This window comes from Sturnira hondurensis, unplaced genomic scaffold (genome assembly GCF_014824575.4).
Source record: "Sturnira hondurensis isolate 20B ecotype Veracruz unplaced genomic scaffold, ASM1482457v3 Scaffold0018877, whole genome shotgun sequence".
Classification (NCBI taxonomy): Eukaryota; Metazoa; Chordata; class Mammalia; order Chiroptera; family Phyllostomidae; genus Sturnira; species Sturnira hondurensis.
Genome location: NW_028091508.1, coordinates 973,866 through 994,017, shown reverse-complemented (window position 1 = coordinate 994,017; position 20,152 = coordinate 973,866). Strand labels below are relative to the sequence as shown.

The window sequence follows — 20,152 nt, the reverse complement described above, 5'->3', positions numbered from 1 at the left end:
ACCACAAAAGGTAAGTCTGTAAGATCTTTGGACAAGCCACAGATAACACAGTGTTTGTCACCTGTTTGTCAGACAGGTGACTATCATCATGAATGTATTCCAGACACCTATTTCATAACTTGAAACTGCTTTGTGTTTTAGGGTAAGTCTAAAATAATAAGGTTGATTTCCAGATTACGACAACATAATCTATATATTTTTTAAAAGTCTGTGAACCTGTTGTTGCTTTTTTTGGCTCCATATTCATTTCAGACATTCATCTCAACTTAGAGCTGATACAAACTCTAAGCTAAAGGTCTGGGGCCTCTCGGCCTGGCCTCACAGGTACATCCAGTAGCAGGTCCCCCTAAAAGTACAGCATCTGGAAGTCTACACAGACTCCAAAATCTACCCAGTCCAGAGATCTACACGATTACATCCTTGTTCCCCTGGTTGTAGTAAGTCTAAACATCTTACTGTCCATCATACTACCCATCCCCACAAAAAACAGTTTGGTCTCCCTTTAAAGAAGTCGAATCTCCCTCTTTCATTTACTTAGTATGATTTTTCACTCAAACAAGACAAGTGGCCACGTACCTCACTAATAACCACTGCACATCTCTGCTTGAAAATGGCAATAGATTATTTTTTCCCACAAGTTCAGAGGAAGATAAGGTGCCAATTTCTGGTGTTGGGAATTCTCCCTTCAGGAAGTGCTTAATTCCACTTAATTCCACTTAGCAAGCACTTCCTGAATACCTACTATGTGCATAGATGCCAGGCATGTTCCTGTACTTGGTATACCTTTCATTGGTAGCCACATCTTTGGCTAAATTCACAGACCCAGTTTTACTCAAAATAAAACATCATCACTTTTCAATCCCCAGCTGGGGTGTGTACAAGAGGGCAACCAGCAGATGTCTTTCTGTCTTTCTCTCTCTCCACCATGAAAATATGTGCTCAGGAAAGGATTTAAAAAAAAAAAAGTCTGCTTGCTTTGAATCAAACCTACATACACATGGTTCTGATCATTGTGTATATAGACTGATAATCCAGTCTTCCCAAATCAGAATTTCTTACTGGACTCATACTCTGATGCTTTCAGGACCAACTGCTCCTCATATTAGGGAGGTGGGAGAAGGGTGGTAGGTTTTCGGGTCCTGATATCAGCATGCTTCCCCAGCTGATTTAAAGAACTCGACTGAATTTCCTTAAAGTCCTGGACATGGATGGAGACCATGCAAAAGCAGAGGTCCAACAATACTGCTGGGGTAATGACTAGTTTGCCCAAAGGACCCAGAATCAAAACCCAAGGTGAGGCCTAAAGGCTGTAACCACCAGGATGGAAGCACATGGCAGCTCTTACATTGCTGATGTACTCAAGAGGGGTGAGGCTGAAGGTGGGCAGGGCATCCGTCAGGGTTTCTCCAATGCCTGCTGTGCTCCAGCTCTGGGGGAGGAAGGAGAAGAGGGTCAATGTCACAGCACCAGGCGGCACAGGGGAGCACCACGCAAAGGTGGAGTTCCTAAAGGCACTATATGCTCCAAGCTGGCAGACTAGGGACTTCTCTTCTTTAAACTATCACCTTGAAGCCTGACACAGAGGAATGAACTCTCTCTGCATTCCTGCAGATCCACAAAAGAGGGCTCCTACCTACTCTGCTGAACTATTCTGTGGGAGTCAAGTTCTTGGTTTTTCCTCAGCACAGGAAATGAAAAAGTGGATTCCTCTACTCTGAAGTACAGGCAACAGGCAAAAAGTTGCTAGGTGCAGGTAGCCACACTAACTCCTGTGTCTTTAGTGCTCTGCAAAGGCTAGAACACCCAAACTCCACCACAGAGACCACATGTAATCCTTAATCTTGGGAGGAAGGCTTAGGAAACCCTTTCTGGCTGTAGGAATACCCAAACCACACTCACCAATACCACTTTATTAAGTAAGCTACTGCTTTCATTTCTACTTGCCTTCTGGATCCATTTCTCAACTGATTCAGAACTCAGAGGGGATGGGAAAGGAAGCTGTCTCCACCCTGCCCCCCAGTTGCCCCTTTGTCAGCCCTCTGCCGGAGGAGACCTTCAGCACCAACATGTCTTTTTTCATCATTTCAAGTGGGAATGTCTCTGATGTCACTGTGAGCCTCTCCACATTCTCTACAGAGTTAGGCAAACTGCCAGCACACACATAGTTAGAGTTCAGCTTGGCACACCCTCACACGTAAATCCAGTTTCTTAATTCCAACCTGAGTCACCCTAAAGCCAGCCTGGAAAACAAGGCCCTTTCTGGCTGGATTCCTGAGGTCACGCTGTAGCTCTGCCATGATGCCCAACCTGGATGCCTGATCCTTTAAGTAGCGTTCTGAGAAGGTACTGACCACACCCACGACTGGGCTCTGGTCCAGGCTAAGCCTCAGCCATCCTCCCCAAGCTCTCTAGCACAGTGTGATCCTGCCTAATTTTCTTTGCTCTTAGACAAGTTCTTTTCTTCTCCATCCTTGCCCCTACAATTTTCTAAACTTTTTGTTCTTGCCAAGAATCCTCTTTTGTTTCAAAATGTCCTATTTTTTTTTCAGTCAACTCCCACCCCACATGTACCAAGTACCCATGACGTACTAGGCTTTTTTTACAGAGGAGACAAAGAAATCGCTACCCCCACACACATACATGCAGTCTTCTACTTCAGGAGGTCTCAGAGGCAGATGCAATCAATGTTCAGGGAAACAAGAACTCAGTGATTAGACAAGGGGCCAGCCACAGGATGTGTGAGGTGTAGAAAGAAGCCCTTGAATACCAGGCTAAGATAAGGCATTACCTTTGAGAAATAAATTGCAAAGGGGGTGGGGGGAGAGGAAGAAACAGAGATAGACAGACAGACTGGGTACCTATGGAAAGGAACCTATAGTGCAAGAGACATGAGATATTTATCAATCAACTCCAATGCACAGAACTAATCTGAATCCTGATTGAAATAGTTAAATTGTGACATTTATAAGATAATGGGAAATTTGAACACTTCCTTTGGTTTCATTTATCTTCTTTTTCTAGTTAAATAGGAGTTTTTCTATTTTAGATAAGAGATATATAAGTATATGAATTCGGATGGCTGGAGTTGGCCCTGTTGAAGCACGGTGATGAGGATATGGACTTCTCTCCTCTATTCTTGCATATGTGTGAAAATTTCCATAATAAAAAAAGTTTTAAATACACTATCATACTGGCCCTGGGAGGACTGGTAAGCGTTTTGAGTAGGGAGAGACAAAATTAGAGCAATCTTTCATGAAGATTAATGCAGCAAACTCTGAGGAGGATCGAGGATGGGAGGCAGATAGAAAGCTAAAAAAACAATTTAGAGACCATGAGAACCTGGACTGGGGCAGTGGCCATGGAAACAGATGGGAGCCATAGTTAAAAAGAGGGAACAATGACACCTTGGTGATAAAGTCATTGGCAGAGAGGGACACAGAGGGTTAGAAGGAGCAGCACCACGGGGCAGGATTAAGCAAAAGGGCTGGTTATCAGGAAAGACCAGTGTCACAGGCATGGATTCAAGGGACCAGCACAGTGGATGGGAGGCCCTGGGAAAGGTTTCCGAGAAGAAGCAGGCACAGCAATGTCAGAAGGTGATCAGGTGGAGAGGGAAAAAAAGTAGTTTGGAACTAGGGCCCAAGAGAGCTCACTGAATTAGGAAGGTCTTGAAGAGCAGGCAGAGAGTCCACCGGCTGCTCTGAAAAGCCACCTCTGCATTGTTCCTGTGTCTGTCTCTCCACTTGCCCAACTACCTCTGCCACAGCCTCTTCATCAGCCACTGTGGACTCCAGCAGCTTTTTCACCAGAGTCCTCAAACTCTCGCTTTTTTTTTTTTAAATCTACTGCATAAGATCACTGGGATGTCCCACCATGTCAGAAGCGGCCGTGGATGCCAGCTCTGAGATCACCACCAAGGCCTTAAAGGAGAAGAAGGAAATTGTGGTGGAGACAGAGAATGGAAGAAATGAACCTGCTAATGGGAATGCTAATAAGGAAAATGGGGAGCAGGAGGGTGACAAATGAAACGGATGAAGAGGAGGAAGAAGGAGGGGATAGGAAGAAGGAAGAAGGAAGAAGGAAGAAGGAGGTGGTGAGGAAGAGGATGGGGATGAAGATGAAGAGGCTGAGGCAGCTATAGGCAAACGGGCAGCTGAAGATGATGAGTATGCTAACACCAAGGAGACGACCAATAAAGATGACCAGACAACAAAAAAGGAGAAGTTAAACTTTAAAAAAAGACCACCATGACCTATTCATTCTCCACTTCCCATCTCAGAATCTATACATGGTAGCCTTCCAGTAGAGTCCTGCCACCCCTCCCGCCTGCCCCCCATGGGCAGGGTCACCTGCAGGTGACATGCCGTTCTCCACCACCCAACCAAAACCACAATGTGAATTTGCAACAGGGGAGCAGGAAAACCCAAACTTCCAAGACCCTGCTTTTTTTCTTAAAAGTACTTTAAAAAAGAAACTTTGCTTGTATTTTATACTAACATGTTATATTTTTGTACATATTGTTAGGGATCAGCTATTTTTAATGATCTTGGGATAATGAACCCAACCTTTGGAATATTCTCTGTTCTGATTTTGTTCAAGCGACCATGTTCATTATAATCTCAAAGCAGGAAAAAACCTTGTAAAAACAACAGCAGCAAAAAATCTTATCCTGAGAATTCCAGTAACTTTTTGTGTAGGTACTAAGCTATATTATAATAGTTGGCTTGTATGAGATGGCTTAAAAGGCCAAAGACAAAAGGTTGCTTCCCCCACCCTTTTTTGTCTATGAAGTTGCTGTTTGTTTATTTATTCATTCATTTATTTATTCAACCTGTTTGATGTATGTGTGAAACAGTGTTGTCAAACAATAAACCGGAATTTTATTTTGCTGAGTTGTTCTAATAAAAAAACATGTAAATAAGCAAATAGCTAGCAGATAGATAAGGTAGCCTTGAAATGGGCAACTGGGAAATGCTGTAGATTACTTTTCAGTTGCTCAAAATTTATTTAAAGTTTCCCTCAAATGGGCTTTTCTATCCATCTGTCACCAGGTAATACAGGTGAACTTCAATAATCTATCTTGAAATGGAATAGAGTGTGAGTGTATACTCCTGTCATGTAAAAGGGTGGTACAACTGACCAGCAAACATTAAAAACACACCTTTAACGACCAAGGCTTAATTTTCAAATTCAAAAACTGAGTGTTTGCCTTTGTGCTGTGCTTTCGTGCTGGCACTGGCGGAGAACACCCCCAACCTGCAGAGCTGCTACCTCCTTCCCCACACCCCAAGTGCTGTGCTAAGATGCAAATGAGAAGGCCAGAATGAGGCAACCAAAAACCAAACCATAATAATGAGCTTGGTTTTCTTAGAAAATTCCATACTGTTTTCCATAGTAGTTGTACCAGTCTGCAATCCCACCAACAGTGAACTAGGGTCCCCTTTTCCCCACAACCTCTCCAGCACTTGTTTGTTTCTTTGCTTATGATGGCCACTCTGACTGGTGTAAAGTGGTATCTCACTGTGGTTTTAATTTGCATCTCTCTGATAGCTGGCGATATCGAGCATCTTTTCATGTGTCTCTGGATCCTCTGTATGTCCTCCTTGGAGAAGTGTCTGTTCAAGTCCTTTGCCCACTTCTTAATTGGGCTGCTTGTCTTCTTTGAGTGGAGTCGTGTGAGTTCTTTGTATATTTTGGAGATTAAACCTTTGTCTGAGGTATCATTGGCAAATGTTTTCCCAAACTGTTGCTTCTCTTTTTATCTTGATACTGTTTTCCTTAGCCATGCAGAAGCTTTTAATTTTGATGAGATCCCATTTGTTTATTCTTTCCTTTATGTCCCTTGCTCTAGGGGACATATCAGTCAAAATAGTGCTGCGTGGAATATCTGAGATTTTCCTGCCAATGCTCTCCTCTAGGGCTTTAATGGTTTCACGGCTTATATTTAAGTCTTTTATCCACCTTGAATTTATTTTGGTGTATGGTGTAAGTTGGTGCTCGAGTTTCATTTTTTGGCATGTAGCTGTCCAGTTCTCCCAATACCATTTGTTGAAAGGACTCACATGAACAAGTATAAAGGACACATGGACAATAACTAAGGTGGGGGGTGGAAATGGGAGGGAGGTGGGGAGCACGGGGTCGGGGCAGGGCTGGGAATATAAGACAGAAAACTGTACTTGAACAAGAATTAAATAAAGGAAAAAAATTTTAAAAACTAACATTAAAATTAAAATAAAAAAAATAATAATGAGCTTGGTAATGCTGAAGTGGAGGTGACGACAGGTGGGAGGTCCATGCCTGGTTCCATGTAGAACTAAGACCAGGAGAGTTAAGATTTCAGAAAAGATGGTCAAGATTTTGAGCTTTGACTAAATGAAAATAATAAAAGGAACCAAGCCTGGAGGTAGGAAAGGGGGACAAGGGCAGTAAGGATGCTGTTCCCCTCACCTCTGAGGATAGATGAACCAGTGTCAATATCTTTCTAAACCCCTGACCAGTGTAGCTCAACTGGCTGGAGCACTGTCCTGTAAACTGAAAGGTCACAGGTTCGGTTCTCTACCAGGGCACAAGCCTAGGTTGTGGGTTTGGTTCCCCAGTAGGTACAAGTACAAGAAGCAACTAATTGATATACCCCTTCCTCCCTTCCCTCTAAAAATCAATAAGCATGTCCTTGGATGAAGACTTAAAACACATATACATATACAATGGAAACATGATCAGCAAAGACAATGATTGCAATCTCTAATAGTTTCCATAATGTTTCTTAACCTTGGAGAGATCAGGGAACAAAGTTCTTGCGATGAAGAAACTAGTATCTCAAGTTCAACCATTCCTTTGGTTTCATTTATTTTCTTTTTCTAGTTAAATTCAAATAAAATTTATATGGCATGTGTCTTGTTTAAAACACCCTGTGCTGTACAACTGCACCTTCTTCCAGTGGTGCCCATCCAGATTTCAACATGTGAGCTGGTGTGAATAGAAGTCTGGGTGGAGAAACAATTGTTCACGCTGCTTATTCTACCTGGTAGAATTCTGAAGGGATTTATTGCTGTTTCCTTCCTATTCTCCTATATTGCTTGATTTCTGAAAATGAATATATATACTTTTTATTTTAAAAAATTCTCATTCCTCTTAAAAAATGAGAACCAGAGAAAGAAAGAAAATCACCCTTATGAAGCATCTACTACTTTAGCAGCCACTGTGCTAAATTCTATCATATATAAAATCTTATTTAATCCTCACACATCTGTATTGTGAGAATTACAATGTCTCCATCTGAAAGATGAGATGATGTCACAGAGGAAGCAGCAGCCTCAGTAGAGGGATCCAAAACCATGTACAGTCCAACCATGTACGGGACTTTCGCAAAGATGGAGGTGTAGGTGGAAACACTGTGCCTTCTCCCACAACCAAGTTTGAATATAACATAGGTTTAGTAAACAAAGATGCAGCCAAAGAACAGAAAATTGAACTATACGGAAGTCCGACAACAACGAACCGTTCAACCAGGACCAGTAAGAGGGGCAGAGCCAGCAGCAGAGCAGGGTCGGGCAGGAAAGATCCCCCGACCCAGGCGCACAGGCAGCTGGGGTAGCAGCGTGGACCCAGTGAGGGTGCGGGGCAGGCTGACTGCAGTCACACATTTGCACGCAGATAAACCAGCAGAGGAATGAGCAGTAAGGCGGACCGAGCAGGCCCCAGCTGGCGAACCCAGTGAGTATGCAAGGCGGCAGGCTGACCACGGTCGCACATTCGAGCACAGTGGGACGGACCCCAAGGCACTGGGGGACCGCCATTGCTTTCTTTTGACCCCGCCCCCACATACAGTGTCACAACGCAGGGACTGAGTCGCCCCGCCCTGGTGAACACCTAGGGCTACACTCCTCATACATAACAGGCACGGGCAGTCCAAAACATGGGTCGAGAAGAACTCAAAGCCCCAGAGCTGAAAACTCTAAGTGAAAAAGAAATAGAGAACCTCTCAGATGCACAGTTCAAAACACTGGTGATCAGGATGCACACAGAATTGGTTGATTATAGTCACAAATTAGAGGAACATATGAAGGCTAAACTAATTGAAATGAAGGGAAATGCACAGGAAACCAGTAGTGATGGAAAGGAAACGGGGACTCAAATCAATGGAATGGACCAGAAGGAACAACAAAACATCCAACCAGAAAAGAAGGAAGAAACAAGAATTCAAAAAAATGAGGAGAGGCTTAGGAACCTCCAGGACATCTTTAAACGTTCCAACATCCAAATTCTAGGGGTACCAGAAGGGGAAAAGAAATAGCCACGAGTGGAAAACTTATTTGAACAAATAATAAAGGAGAACTTCCCCAGTCTGGCAAAGGCAATAGACTTCCAGGAAATCCAGGAAGCTCAGAGAGTGCCAAAGAAGTTGGACCCAAGAAGGAACACACCAAGGCACATCATAATTACATTAGCCAAAATTAAAATGAAGGAGAGAATCCTAGAAGCAGCAAGAGATAAGGGGACAGTCACCTACAAAGGAGTACCCATCAGACTGTCAGCGGATTTCTCAAAAGAGACCTTACAGGCAAGAAGGGGCTGGAAAGAAGTATTCCAAGTCATGAAATCCAAAGACCTACACCCAAGATTGCTTTATCCAGCAAAACTTTCATTTAGAATGGAAGGACAGATAAAGTGCTTCTCAGATGAGGTCAAGTTCAAGGATTTCATCATCACCAAGCCCTTACTATATGAAATGCTAAAGGGACTTTTCTAAGAAAAAGAAGATAAAAATATGAACAGTGAAAGGACAGCAAACTCACAGTTATTAACCACACCTAAAACAAAAGCAAACCAAGAGGACAGCTAGATCAGGAGTGGAACCATAGAAATGAAGAACACATGGAGGGTTAGCAACAGGGGAGTGGGAGGAGGAGAAGGGGGGAGAAGGTACAGAAAATAGCATAGACAGTAGGTAGAAAATAGACAGGAAGGAGGGCAAGAATAGTATGGGAAATATAGAATCTAAAGAACTTGAGACACATGGTCATAAACTAAAGGGGGGAATGGTGGGGGAGGGGGTGTGCAGGATGGAGGGGAGTGAAGGGGGGAATAGAACAACTGTAATGGTATAATCAATAAAATATGTTTTTAAAAAATGTTTTAAAAAATTTGAATTTTAGGTAAAAAAAAACAAAAACCATGTACAGTTGGTGCCCAGGTACAGCGCTGGGACATCAGTGGCTCTCCTCCAAACGTACCCTGCCCCCAACCACACTAGACATGCAGAGTCTGGTTGGAATAGATATCATGGTATTTTTCATGGAAAAATCAATAGAAAATGAAAATCATGGAATTCCAAGGATAGAAAGAACCTTGAAATCACGTAGTTCGACCAAGTTATTTTATAGATGGAGACTGAGATGAACAGAAGGGCTGAGAATGACCAAAGTTACACAGTGAACAGTGAATTGCCCCTGACACCCAGCCTGGTAAACTTTCAGGGAGGCAGTAAGAAGCAAAGAATTTGTAATTATGCCAAACTCATTCTTGTTGCGTCCCAAAAGGATCTCCTGGTTATTAAAGGCCCAGAACTGGATCTTTCCCATAAGACTGTCTTCAAAAGAAGCCAAATCCCTATAAACTTGAGGAGTCAATGAGAAGGATTAACCTGGGGATGGTCCCAGGAATCCAGAAGGAAAAGTGAACAGATTAGGACAAGGGGAGACTAAGCCAGCAGAGAATATATGCCTGGTGGGCAATTCCTTGAAAAGGAATTTGGACAACCAGAAAGAGAAGAGATGCAAGGAAAGGAAAGTGAGGCACTTCAGGAAAAGCCAAGTAAAAAAGGTACCAAAGACAGAACATAGTAGAACCCTTCCAACACGCTTCCAAAATCCTAGATCAAATTGGAGAAGGCACTCTCCCGAGTAAAGTTCCAGAACGGACTCTCTAGAAATGTTTGTAGTATGAAAACAATTTCACAAGACAATCATCCCCTCTGACACGCCCCTACCCACCCAGTAGCATGAAATCTCCCTTACTCGCCCTGTGGAGGGCACAGCTATGCTGTTCCTGATGGCTGAAGTTAATCAAGCAATAGTAATAATCCCAAGAAAGGGCCTGAAAATACAGCATCACAATAACTGTAAGATAAAAAATTCTTGCTAAGCAATGAACTGCAAGGGACAGGGCCTCTGTGTGGTAGAACTGCTGGCATGGGGTGGGGCGGGCGGGAGGGGAGGGGAGGAGCAGGGAGAACACGGCTGGGAAGGAGGCAGAGCTGTAGGAAACTCACTTCCATCTTGGGAAGGAGCAGCAGCTGCTGTTTGATGCGCAGGAAAACAGAGTCAAAGGCCAGCTGGTGGGCCTGCTGGTTAAGCTGAGTCAGGGCAGCTCGGGACACAGACAGCAGGTTGTGGTTACTCGACCCTTTTTCCTAAGACAAGAAAATACAAAGAGCAGTTTGTTAGGCCCTAAATCCAACCCAGGTTATTGACTACTTACATATTTTGAACTCACTGAGAGGAAAACATTGGGGGCAGGCGGGGAGAGGGGGGTGTTCTAGACAACAGTGGTTCCCAAAACAGGACCCCTGGGGCACATGCCAAATATCAGACACATTGGCTCTACCCTAGAACTACTGAATTGGAATCTAGCAGGATGCTGGAGTTCAAGAATCTTTATTTCTAATTCACTTTCCTAAGTGATTCTGATGCATTTGAGCAAACACAAGCTCATGGGTTGGCAGTTTAGAAAAAACTGACCTATAACTGTCCCTCAGGGATATAAGAACAGGAAAACCAATCGTTAAGTATCATGTACAGGCAAGAGTAATGGACAAAGCCCTGATCCCCAGTGAGGTCAAGTCAATTACACTGGGCTGTATGCCAGAGTGTGCAACCCGTGTGTGCCCAGGAATTCCAAACAGCCTGAGAAAACTCAGAGATGGAAAATGGAACCTTAGTTTTGCTATTATAAATGAACCGATTACAACAAACAGAAATAAATCAGATTAGCAATAAAGATAAACAGAGCTGCTTTGCTCTAATCACAGAAGCATGGGTGAGTGAACTTGCGGAACTGCTTTAACAAGGGTTTGCCAAGCTCAAATGCAGACATTTGGTGGGCCAGTGTGCAGAGGAATGGGGGAGGCCCTGTGAGGGCAACACTGAAGCTGCAGACAGGTCCAGAAGCACACGGCCGTCTCCCCAGAGATTAAGCCCCATCAGGATAAATCTAGATGGTGTTCAGGGATTTGGGAGCAATATCTCCTCTGCCTATCACTGAAAGAGGAACCTCAAACCAGACCAAGGGAGTTTGAGGATGATTCTGGAAAGGATGCCTGTGGCCCTCTTGGAACCTAGGGGCCATTCCCAGGAAGCTGTGTGATTCATTCCATTTGTTGGGAAGTCCTTCTATCCCTGGACCCCAAGAGTTTAAGCTCAATGTCAAGGGCAGCCTTATGGAAGAGAAACTAAGACTCTAAAGGAATAGCTAGGAGGGCACACTTGTCCCCAAGTCCTCAAGTTGCCTCCTGTAGGAACTCATAATGGAGGGGCGGTCTGGGCCCCTCCACCTTGCTCCTCCCTGGGAAAGAGGCACTTTTCTGACTGATGGGCTGGGATCCACCTTTCTGGTTCTGCCCACTGGCAGGCCTACACATTTTGGTCCCCTCTGTCATTCAGTAAAAGGGGGCTGTCTCCGCATGGATGCCAGGCCCTGGTGACAGGTTTAACTCTGGAGGGAAATATAGCAAGCTCATTTGGCTGCAGACCTAAAGCCACATTCTCCAACTTACCTTTGGTCACTAGCACTGCTCCATTTACCTGACTCCTACATCTATACTGCAAATGGTTCCAAACCAGTCTAGTTGATTAGCCCCTTAAAACCACAACACTAATGAGACAGAGAAGTGGCAACAGGACAGCCACACAGAGGGCCAGAAAGCCTGGATAAGGAAAGGGTGAGTGATAAGGGAAAGCGTCCATTGGCAAGAATGTCCTCATCTGGTCCCATACCTTGAGGGTATAAAGTATTTCCATTAAGCTGGCATATTCAGCAGTGTTATCTTTCTGGAGATAATTATATTCTTGCCATGGGTTCTTGGTAGAGCTCTTCTTGTCTGTCAAGATGCTGTCCTGAAACCCAGTCAGGCTCCGAGGGCTGTAGGAGTCAGACAGATACTTCCCAGCTGTGGACAAAATCCTGCAATGACAGTAGTGAGCATTACACTCCAAGCTATTTATGTGGAACTTTACTCTTGAAGCATTCAGATTGCTCCTTAATAAATCCCTGGATATTCTCATGAGGCAGGTGGATCTAAGGTTCATTTTATAAGGAAATGAAGATGTCCTTCACCATTGGGAAATAAGCTGGATCTCAGGTACACAAGAGACACCAGGTATTGTTATTTCCTATTTAATACTCGCTCTTCCAGAACATGCTGTCTTCCTAGTATGACATGCAGCACACAAGACCACTGTCACTTTATTGCAGTCTGGAATACTGTGCACTTTCTATGTAGACCTTCCTTGTGATAGGAGCATGACTGTTTGTAGTAGTCAAAGCCATGTGAGTATCCAGACAGGGCAGCGGGACAGCTGGCCCCTGGAGAGCACTGACAACAGCTAGCTGCATGCCTCCACACACACTGGACTGGTGTGTGCTTGTACTCACCAGCATTGTGAAGTTTCCTTTTGTGGTTTAGGTGCTAGAGACATCTGTTTAGAGAAGCTGGCCCTTTTAAATTTCCCTGAGAAAGAAAATCACCCCAAGGAGGTCTTATGTGATGATCAACCTCTAGTGCTGCTGGGAAGCTGGATCTGTCTCCAGCAAGGATGGCCTCCCCTCCTGGACGCTGAAAATCCTCCACTTGGTTTTTCCTTAGCCCAACTTTATCCCCCAGCCTACACTTAAATGGGTACAGAATGATACGAACATGTGTAACAAGGAGAACAAATGTTGCGATACTCCCCGACCCCTCCTTTACTATAATTTCTTATGAAAAACAATGCTTTGGACATGGCAGCTTTTAGGTTGAACTCACTACTTTTTTTCCAAAAACAAATCCTGTGAGTTGTCAAAGAATGAATATCCATACTTACACACAAATCCTGGGGACAGGCCCTCCCTGAGGACCTGTTGTCAACACAAACAGCTACCTGCCTCTGCCATTATGATCAAATTAGTCTCCCTGATGCTTAGACCTACCAGTGATTTTGGTTGGGTCCTTATCTGCCAACCTATGGCCATCCCTGCCACTGCCTCACTTCCAAGTCATCACTGTTCCTCATCTGGACCTCAGTAGCCTTCCCTTCCTCTAATCCTTCCATACTCCACTTACTCTGTCCTACTATGGGTTAACAGAATGATCTCTCCAAAAGACAAGTCAATGTTGTCTTTCTCCCAAAGATCCCTCTACCCCCCAAGATAAATCTAAACATGCCTAGGCAGGGCACCCACGGCCTTCCACCTCTGTAGCCCTTGTATCCTAGTCATGGCAACTACCCCAACCCCACTCTCTGTGAGTCCCACATGTGCATGCCATGCTCACACCCCTCAACCAGAAATGCTCGATCCTCCTCTGTGCAGCTGAGGAAAACCCACTCCTTCTCCAAGCCCTGGTCCCAGGGGCTTCTCTGCTGCCATGTCCTAACCAGCCTCCCCCGACCCCCACAGCTCCAGGGCACTCAGTCTTCTCCCATCAATCTCTCACCTCTCTTATGGCATTTATCATCTTGTCTCATTTCTCTTTCACTAGAAGGTGAGGATAAAACAGAGTGTTCTTCATCACTGAGTTCCTAGCACCTGGTACAGTGCCATACACATGGCAGACGCTCAATAATTATCTTTTGAATGCCAGGTAAGCCTGGGTTTAGTGAGCAGGAGGCTGCCCTCTGGGAAGCCAGCTCTCCTCTGCAGGGATACCACAGTACGGGTGTCAGTCTCAGTCAGTTGGGGAAACTGGCCCAGCATGCCATCCAAGTTGAAGTCGAGTATTAGAGGGTACAGTTTGAAATGTCAGAATAGTGTGCTCTACAATAAAAATCAAATCTAATATTTTAAAATGTATAAATATAGCTCCAAGCTCAAGTACCTCATGGTATCTTTCCCCAAGCTCCTCATCCAGACAGACACCATTAGGTGGTCTATTTAATCATGAGAACCTGCCTTCCTGTTCTGTGTTATTTACTAGATTGTGAACTGAAGCCACACGAAATAAACACTAGATTTCCTCATTTGTTAAAGAAAATTTTCTCAGAAGTGTAGTGGGCTCTGAGCTAGGTCTTGGGAATATCAGATGACAGAATATATTTATTGCCCTTAAGTTCAGGCATTAATGGGGAAGTCTAGCATGTGCCCATGTGGGACTAATATTATAATTCTGCCTACTTTCTCAGTTCACTTTCCTTTCATGAAAAGTTGTTACCTACTCTTCAGTTGCATAAACTTGTAAGTTTCTATTAGATTCCCCCAAACTGACTATTCCACTGAATTGTCCCACTAACACCTAACTCTAGTGAAAACACCAGTGTTCCAAAAAGAAGTGGTGGGCACCACACAAGCACAAGAGGTGCCAGTGCAATCTCCAGGGACACCACTGACCCTGCCCGATGTAAGAGAAATCCCTCAGAAGATATGGAAGCAACCCAAGTGCCCATTAATAGACAAGTAGAATAAAAAACCTGTGGTACATGTATAGAATGAAATATTACTTGGCCATAAAAAGGACAGAATCTTAAGCTGTCAGAAAGAGAGGGGTTGGGGAGATGGGTGAAAAAGGTGAAGGGATTAAGAAGTATAAACTGGCAGTTACAGAACAGTCACAGGGATGTAAAGTGCAGCATAGGGAATGCAGTTGGTAATATTGTAATAACTATGTCTGGTGCCAGATGGGTACTTGAAATATCAGGGGGACCACTTTGCAAAGTATGTGATTGTCTAACCACTATGTTGCACCCCTGAAATGAATATGAAATAATGCTGGACATAAACTACAATTGAAAAATACATTTTTTTTAAAAAGGGAGAGAAATCTCTCAGGTGACACCCAACTTGGCCCTGCTTTATTCAACCCATAAATCAATCACAAAATGATTCCCTTCCCAACGGGTGATCTCAAGAGCCAGAGAGCCAATTTCACTCTAGTCCCTGAAGTAGTCTAGAGTGTTTCCAGCTACTGCCACTGTACCCAGGGGAAGGAACCTTGTTACTAGTCTGAGTTCTGCAGCCAAACTGGTGAGGAGGTAAGGCAAGCCACACACATGGCCTCCCTGACAGGAACACACACAGGGGCTGTTGCTCCTTTTCTTTTCCAGGCTCAGTGCTTCCAGAATGATATCTGTTCTCATCTCACACCAAAGCTCAGGTCAGGCTTTCAACCTCTCAGGACTCATCTTTTACCTCTCATGGCTCTATTCATCTTCCTAACCAGATCCTTCCCTACCCTTTAGAATGTACTATTCACTTTCATTAAAAGATTAAGAAAAACTATGTTCTGATATGAAAAATGTCTGAGATGTAAATATATGGAGAAACTGAAGTTTAGGGCAGACACTAATCTGTGAGGAAGGACAGCATGGGGATAACGTTCACATACTCTGGATGACTCAGCTGATGTCCAGCATCAAATCACTGCCTTGTAGATGTGTCACCTCGGACACAGCTATTTCCTCAAATAATGTCTTTTACTTAAAAAGTTAATATCTGTGTCAAATTCTATGCCTCAATGTCTCTTCATCTGTAAAAACGGGTGTAAGAATAGTACCCACCTCTTTGGCCCCTGAGAATATTAGCAAGTTAATTCATGTAAACTCCTTAATAGCAGAGCTCAATAAATGTCACAGGGCAGATGGGGCTGTTAACGGTGTTTCTTCTGGAGAAAAGAATTTTTAGGGTGAGTAGATTTTCAGTTTTTATTTTGTATACTTGTGAACTGCTTTAATTTTTGCAATGAGCTGGGGTCAGGCTGTAATTACTACTGTATTTAATAAACCAAATGCCTTTCTTTTAAAGACTTATTAGATGTTCACCCCTTTTTAGGGTCTTCTGTGAATGCAGACCTACTCACCTTTCCATCCACAGCTCCCCCCAACTGTATGTCCATATGCACATGTGAGCAGTGTGTGTGCACAGGGGGTTTACGTCATCATTTATGTTATTTACACACATGCACCGAATGTCTGTGGTGCTGGGTTGTCTTCACTTAGGAAGTGTTATCTCTGTGCTGGGCAGTGCAGGCGTTGTGAAAACAATGGCTGTCCACCCTACCCCACTGTACAACTTGCTCCACACAAGAACCGTCAGGGAAAGTTTTAGGACTGGAAGACAATCCATGGGCTCAGAAACAAAAATAGCCAACTCAGGGCACTGCCTCCGTGGCCAGTCTGACCTCCTTCCTCTCCAAGTCCTCCTCCCTTGTGGCCTCAGCTTCCACTTCACCTGGTACCACTACAAAAAATTCCTGCCCACGCAGATTTACAATAGCGATTTTCAACCACTGTGCCTCAAGAATTTTTAAAACATGCAATACCTGTCTAGTTAGTCAGAGGCACTGACCTTTTTTCCCTTAGAATGTCAAATTAAAAAATGACAACAGCCAACATAACAATAACTGTCTGCTGTGACTAAATCAAAATTACCTATTTTGGGGGATCAAATTGGCAAAAAATATACACATATTTTTGTTTGTTTATTTGTTTTTGGTATGCCGCAGAATTACAGCAATTAGTTTTTTGTGTGCTATGAAATGAAAAAGACTGAAAATTGCCACTTTAGGATAATGTATTATCTGAGAGAGAGAACAGGGGACTCGCAGAACTGTATGGAACCGACTTCTTCCCCAAACTCCTGAAGAACAGAGATCAGCTGTGCCAGGGAAATGAGAGATTTAGTTGAATGAAAAAAGGAAATTTAGGGGTTGGAGCACTTTGAGGGGAAAACTAGCCTGAATGGTACACTGGGGTTCTATAAGGCTCGCAAGTATCAGAATACAGAAAGGGGGTAAAAGGGACTTTTCCTGGGCTGAACCCACAAGTCTTCCATTGACACTCTCCTGCTTGACAGCACAGAATTCTGATGCAGAACCCTGAAGACAGGCTAGCTGGGTGAATCTTGATGCAGCAGGCTAGGCCAGGGGACTCACCACCACTTATGACCACCACTTCTATGCGGAAATTTATTTTAGTCCCAATAACTGACTTTATAAACCAGCAGAGGAACCCAGCCCATTCATAATTTGGAACCTCATTTAGGCTGAGACAAATCTAATAAAAATTATGTGACCATTGCCAAGTAGGTTAGAGCCTTGCACTTTAGGTGCTCAATAAATGTTTGATGATGACAATAAATGACACCTTGTATCTAAATACAGATAGTCCTTGAACTCTGTGGCTTCACATTGACCACAAGCTGTCACTGCTGGGTGCTGTGTGCTGCATGCTATGTCAAGCTCTTCCCCCAAAAGAACCCACAGTCTCACCCCTGGCTCTCTCCTACCTGTTTGCCAGCTGCTGCTCGAAGTCCCCACATTGTCTCAAGAGCTCTCCACAGGCAGCTATTATCCTAAACAAAACAAAAAGCACTTTAAGTTCAAGTATCTGGAATGCCAACATTTACAGCACAAACATTGTCTCATTCATAAAAATTCTAACTATTCACTCCTTTGGTGGTGTGATGGGTTCTGGGAAAGCAGTTAACCATTTGAGAGCCTAACTGAAATGTTTCATTAATTAGTAGTTAATGTAAAAGGCAAATGATAATCCCTTCTAGTATTCCTCACATCACAGGCCTCTGCTATGAATCACAGTTCTATCCAATATGATCTCAAATAATTTTACATTTTCAAACTAGTCAGGTACTTCTGGGTTTTATCCTTAAGAAAGTGGGCTGGAAACACTTTGCATCTAAAATTTAAAAGCCAAATTTCATTATTTAATGTTTGTTAGATGCCTACCATTTGCCAGACATAGAAAACCATCTTGATAACAGAAAATTCTCTCTCTCATCACATGAAAGGCAGATGGAGAATATTCCACTTGTTTCTCAGAGATAAGACTGAATGATCATCAGATCTGTATTTAACCACCTTAATTTTCAAGTAATTTTATGCTAGGCCTCAAACTCCAGCTCCTGAGTCCTTCAACACCAAACTATAATGTAAGGACAAATCCAAGGATTAAAAACATCTTAAGTCTAGTTAACTTTTAACTTTTTCTAAAAATGCCTGTCATCACCAGGATATCTAGACATTCCATCATGAAATGGTTTATGAGAAAGTGAACTATTCTATGCACCTCAGGTACAATGAAACAACCTGTGCATAATATTTCCTGGTATTCCAAGCCACCACAGATGACGGGGGTACAAGGAGCATCTAGAACATTAAATTTCATCCAAAAATTTAAAGCCTAGATCAGAGCCCATGAGGGAATAATAAATGGTCCTGAGAGATCTTAGATCCACCAAGACTCCAGAGCCATCAGAGGTCTGTGCTGAGAACCACACGAGTCACAGGCGCCCTGCACACACCACCCAGGCTACAGATCAGGCATAAAATGCGTGTGGGGAAAGAACAGGTTCTCTCTTCAAGTATATATCCAAGCAGAATGATTTTTAAGGAAAAGAAACTTCTAGACTGCTTTTTATCTCAGCCTAATGGTATAGTTGTTAAGCCACCTGGGAGTGGGACAGCCACGGCACAGCTGAGAACGTATGCCTGGTCTAATGGGAACTTTGGCTACCACCACCAGTGGGTCTTGCACTTGAGGCAATATGGGCCTGGTGTTTCCACAGCTTCCAATTTCTAAGTGATGTGAGAAATCTGGATTATGTTAAATCAAGTTTTTAAATGTTAGCAACTAATCCACAATTTTTTAAATGCTGTGATCAAACCAAATATGTCTATAGGTCAGATTTGGCCACAGGCCAGCAGTCTACACTCTCTGACTAGACAGATCAAGGGCCAAACTTCTCAGGCCACTGGGGTCAACAGGTAGAGGGAACCTCTAGCTGTGTAGAGGTCACACAGGCTACTCGAGGATTTGGCTGTAAACAACCATCTGGGAGGGTCACCTCAATGCCTTTCACAAAACTCTCACAAGGCTCTTTGCAGACCAAACAACACCGTCTTACCATTTAGTATTATGGCACTCAGATCCAGAAACAGGATCCCATCAGCTATGCATTTTCTATAATATAAGCTTTAAGTTATTTCAGGTCTGAAAAACTATAGGCTAAGGGGAGAAAATCTTAAATCAAACATAAAAATTTTAAGTTATCACAGGAGATAAGGATTTCATAAAGAACTTGTAAAATATTTTAAAAGCAAGAGGAGCCTTTTTGGTGTTTGTTGCATTGGGTTTTTGTTCATGGGCTTGTTTTTAAAGTCTAGAGTATTTCCTAAAAAAAAAACTGTAAGAGAAAAAAGCAACCCCTTACAACACATTTGTCATTTTACGTACTACACTGTGCATATCAATGTGGACTGCATGAGGCATGTGCCTAAACTACAACTCCCACATCACCTGACAGAGTTCTGAAAGGCCGCCCAATCTTCTTGAAAAAGGGAGTTGGGAGGAATGTCATCCAGCTTGCACTTCTTCCGTATGGAGTGGAGAGTGCTGGTGAAATCAGACACATACCTGTGGAGAAAGGAACAAAAAGTGACAGGGCTGTAGTCGCTTCTCAAACCTAAAGACTCCTGGAATCATACAGTCTACTGAACAAAGTGCTAATGACCTTGAAAGTATCTTCACAGGCTCCTACCCAAAAGTGAGACTCCTCATAACCCTCTGACCACAAAAGTCTTCTCACCTGGTACAGAGATGACTTAAGAGATGCTCGAGAGATCATGCCCACAGGGATCTCCAGAGCCTCCACAGGTCTGTTTACTCTCGCTATCTCATTTGTCAGGATCACCTCATTTCATACAATGGCCTCAGGCTTTCAGCCTTCCCAAACCCCGGGCCTCACATTATGGTATCTAATGTTTTCTAGTATGTTACCTTAGACTGTTGCCACAAAGTACCACCCCAAAATAACTACAGATTCAGAGAATTTTTATTCTAAATAATAATAATGAAGTTAAGGGAGCTAAAGTGACAGTATCATGGTCATAAAGTATTTAAACAAATATCATGATACCTTAATTTCCTCATACTTTTATAGTTCTAAAATA

At 43.3% G+C, this 20,152-nt stretch overlaps 1 protein-coding gene across 1 annotated transcript in view; it reads right to left on the bottom strand.

Moving 5' to 3' along the window:
• The window catches only part of COG7 (component of oligomeric golgi complex 7), a 78,209-nt gene that overhangs the window by 10,958 nt on the left and 47,099 nt on the right, over positions 1-20,152 (bottom strand). The window contains exons 10-14 of the mRNA XM_037070607.1: positions 19,500-19,616; positions 17,473-17,538; positions 11,994-12,180; positions 10,271-10,411; positions 1,346-1,429 (exon numbers count right to left, since the gene is read on the bottom strand). Of these exons, the coding sequence (XP_036926502.1) occupies positions 1,346-1,429; positions 10,271-10,411; positions 11,994-12,180; positions 17,473-17,538; positions 19,500-19,616 (595 nt within the window). The remainder of the gene's footprint in view (positions 1-1,345; positions 1,430-10,270; positions 10,412-11,993; positions 12,181-17,472; positions 17,539-19,499; positions 19,617-20,152) is intronic.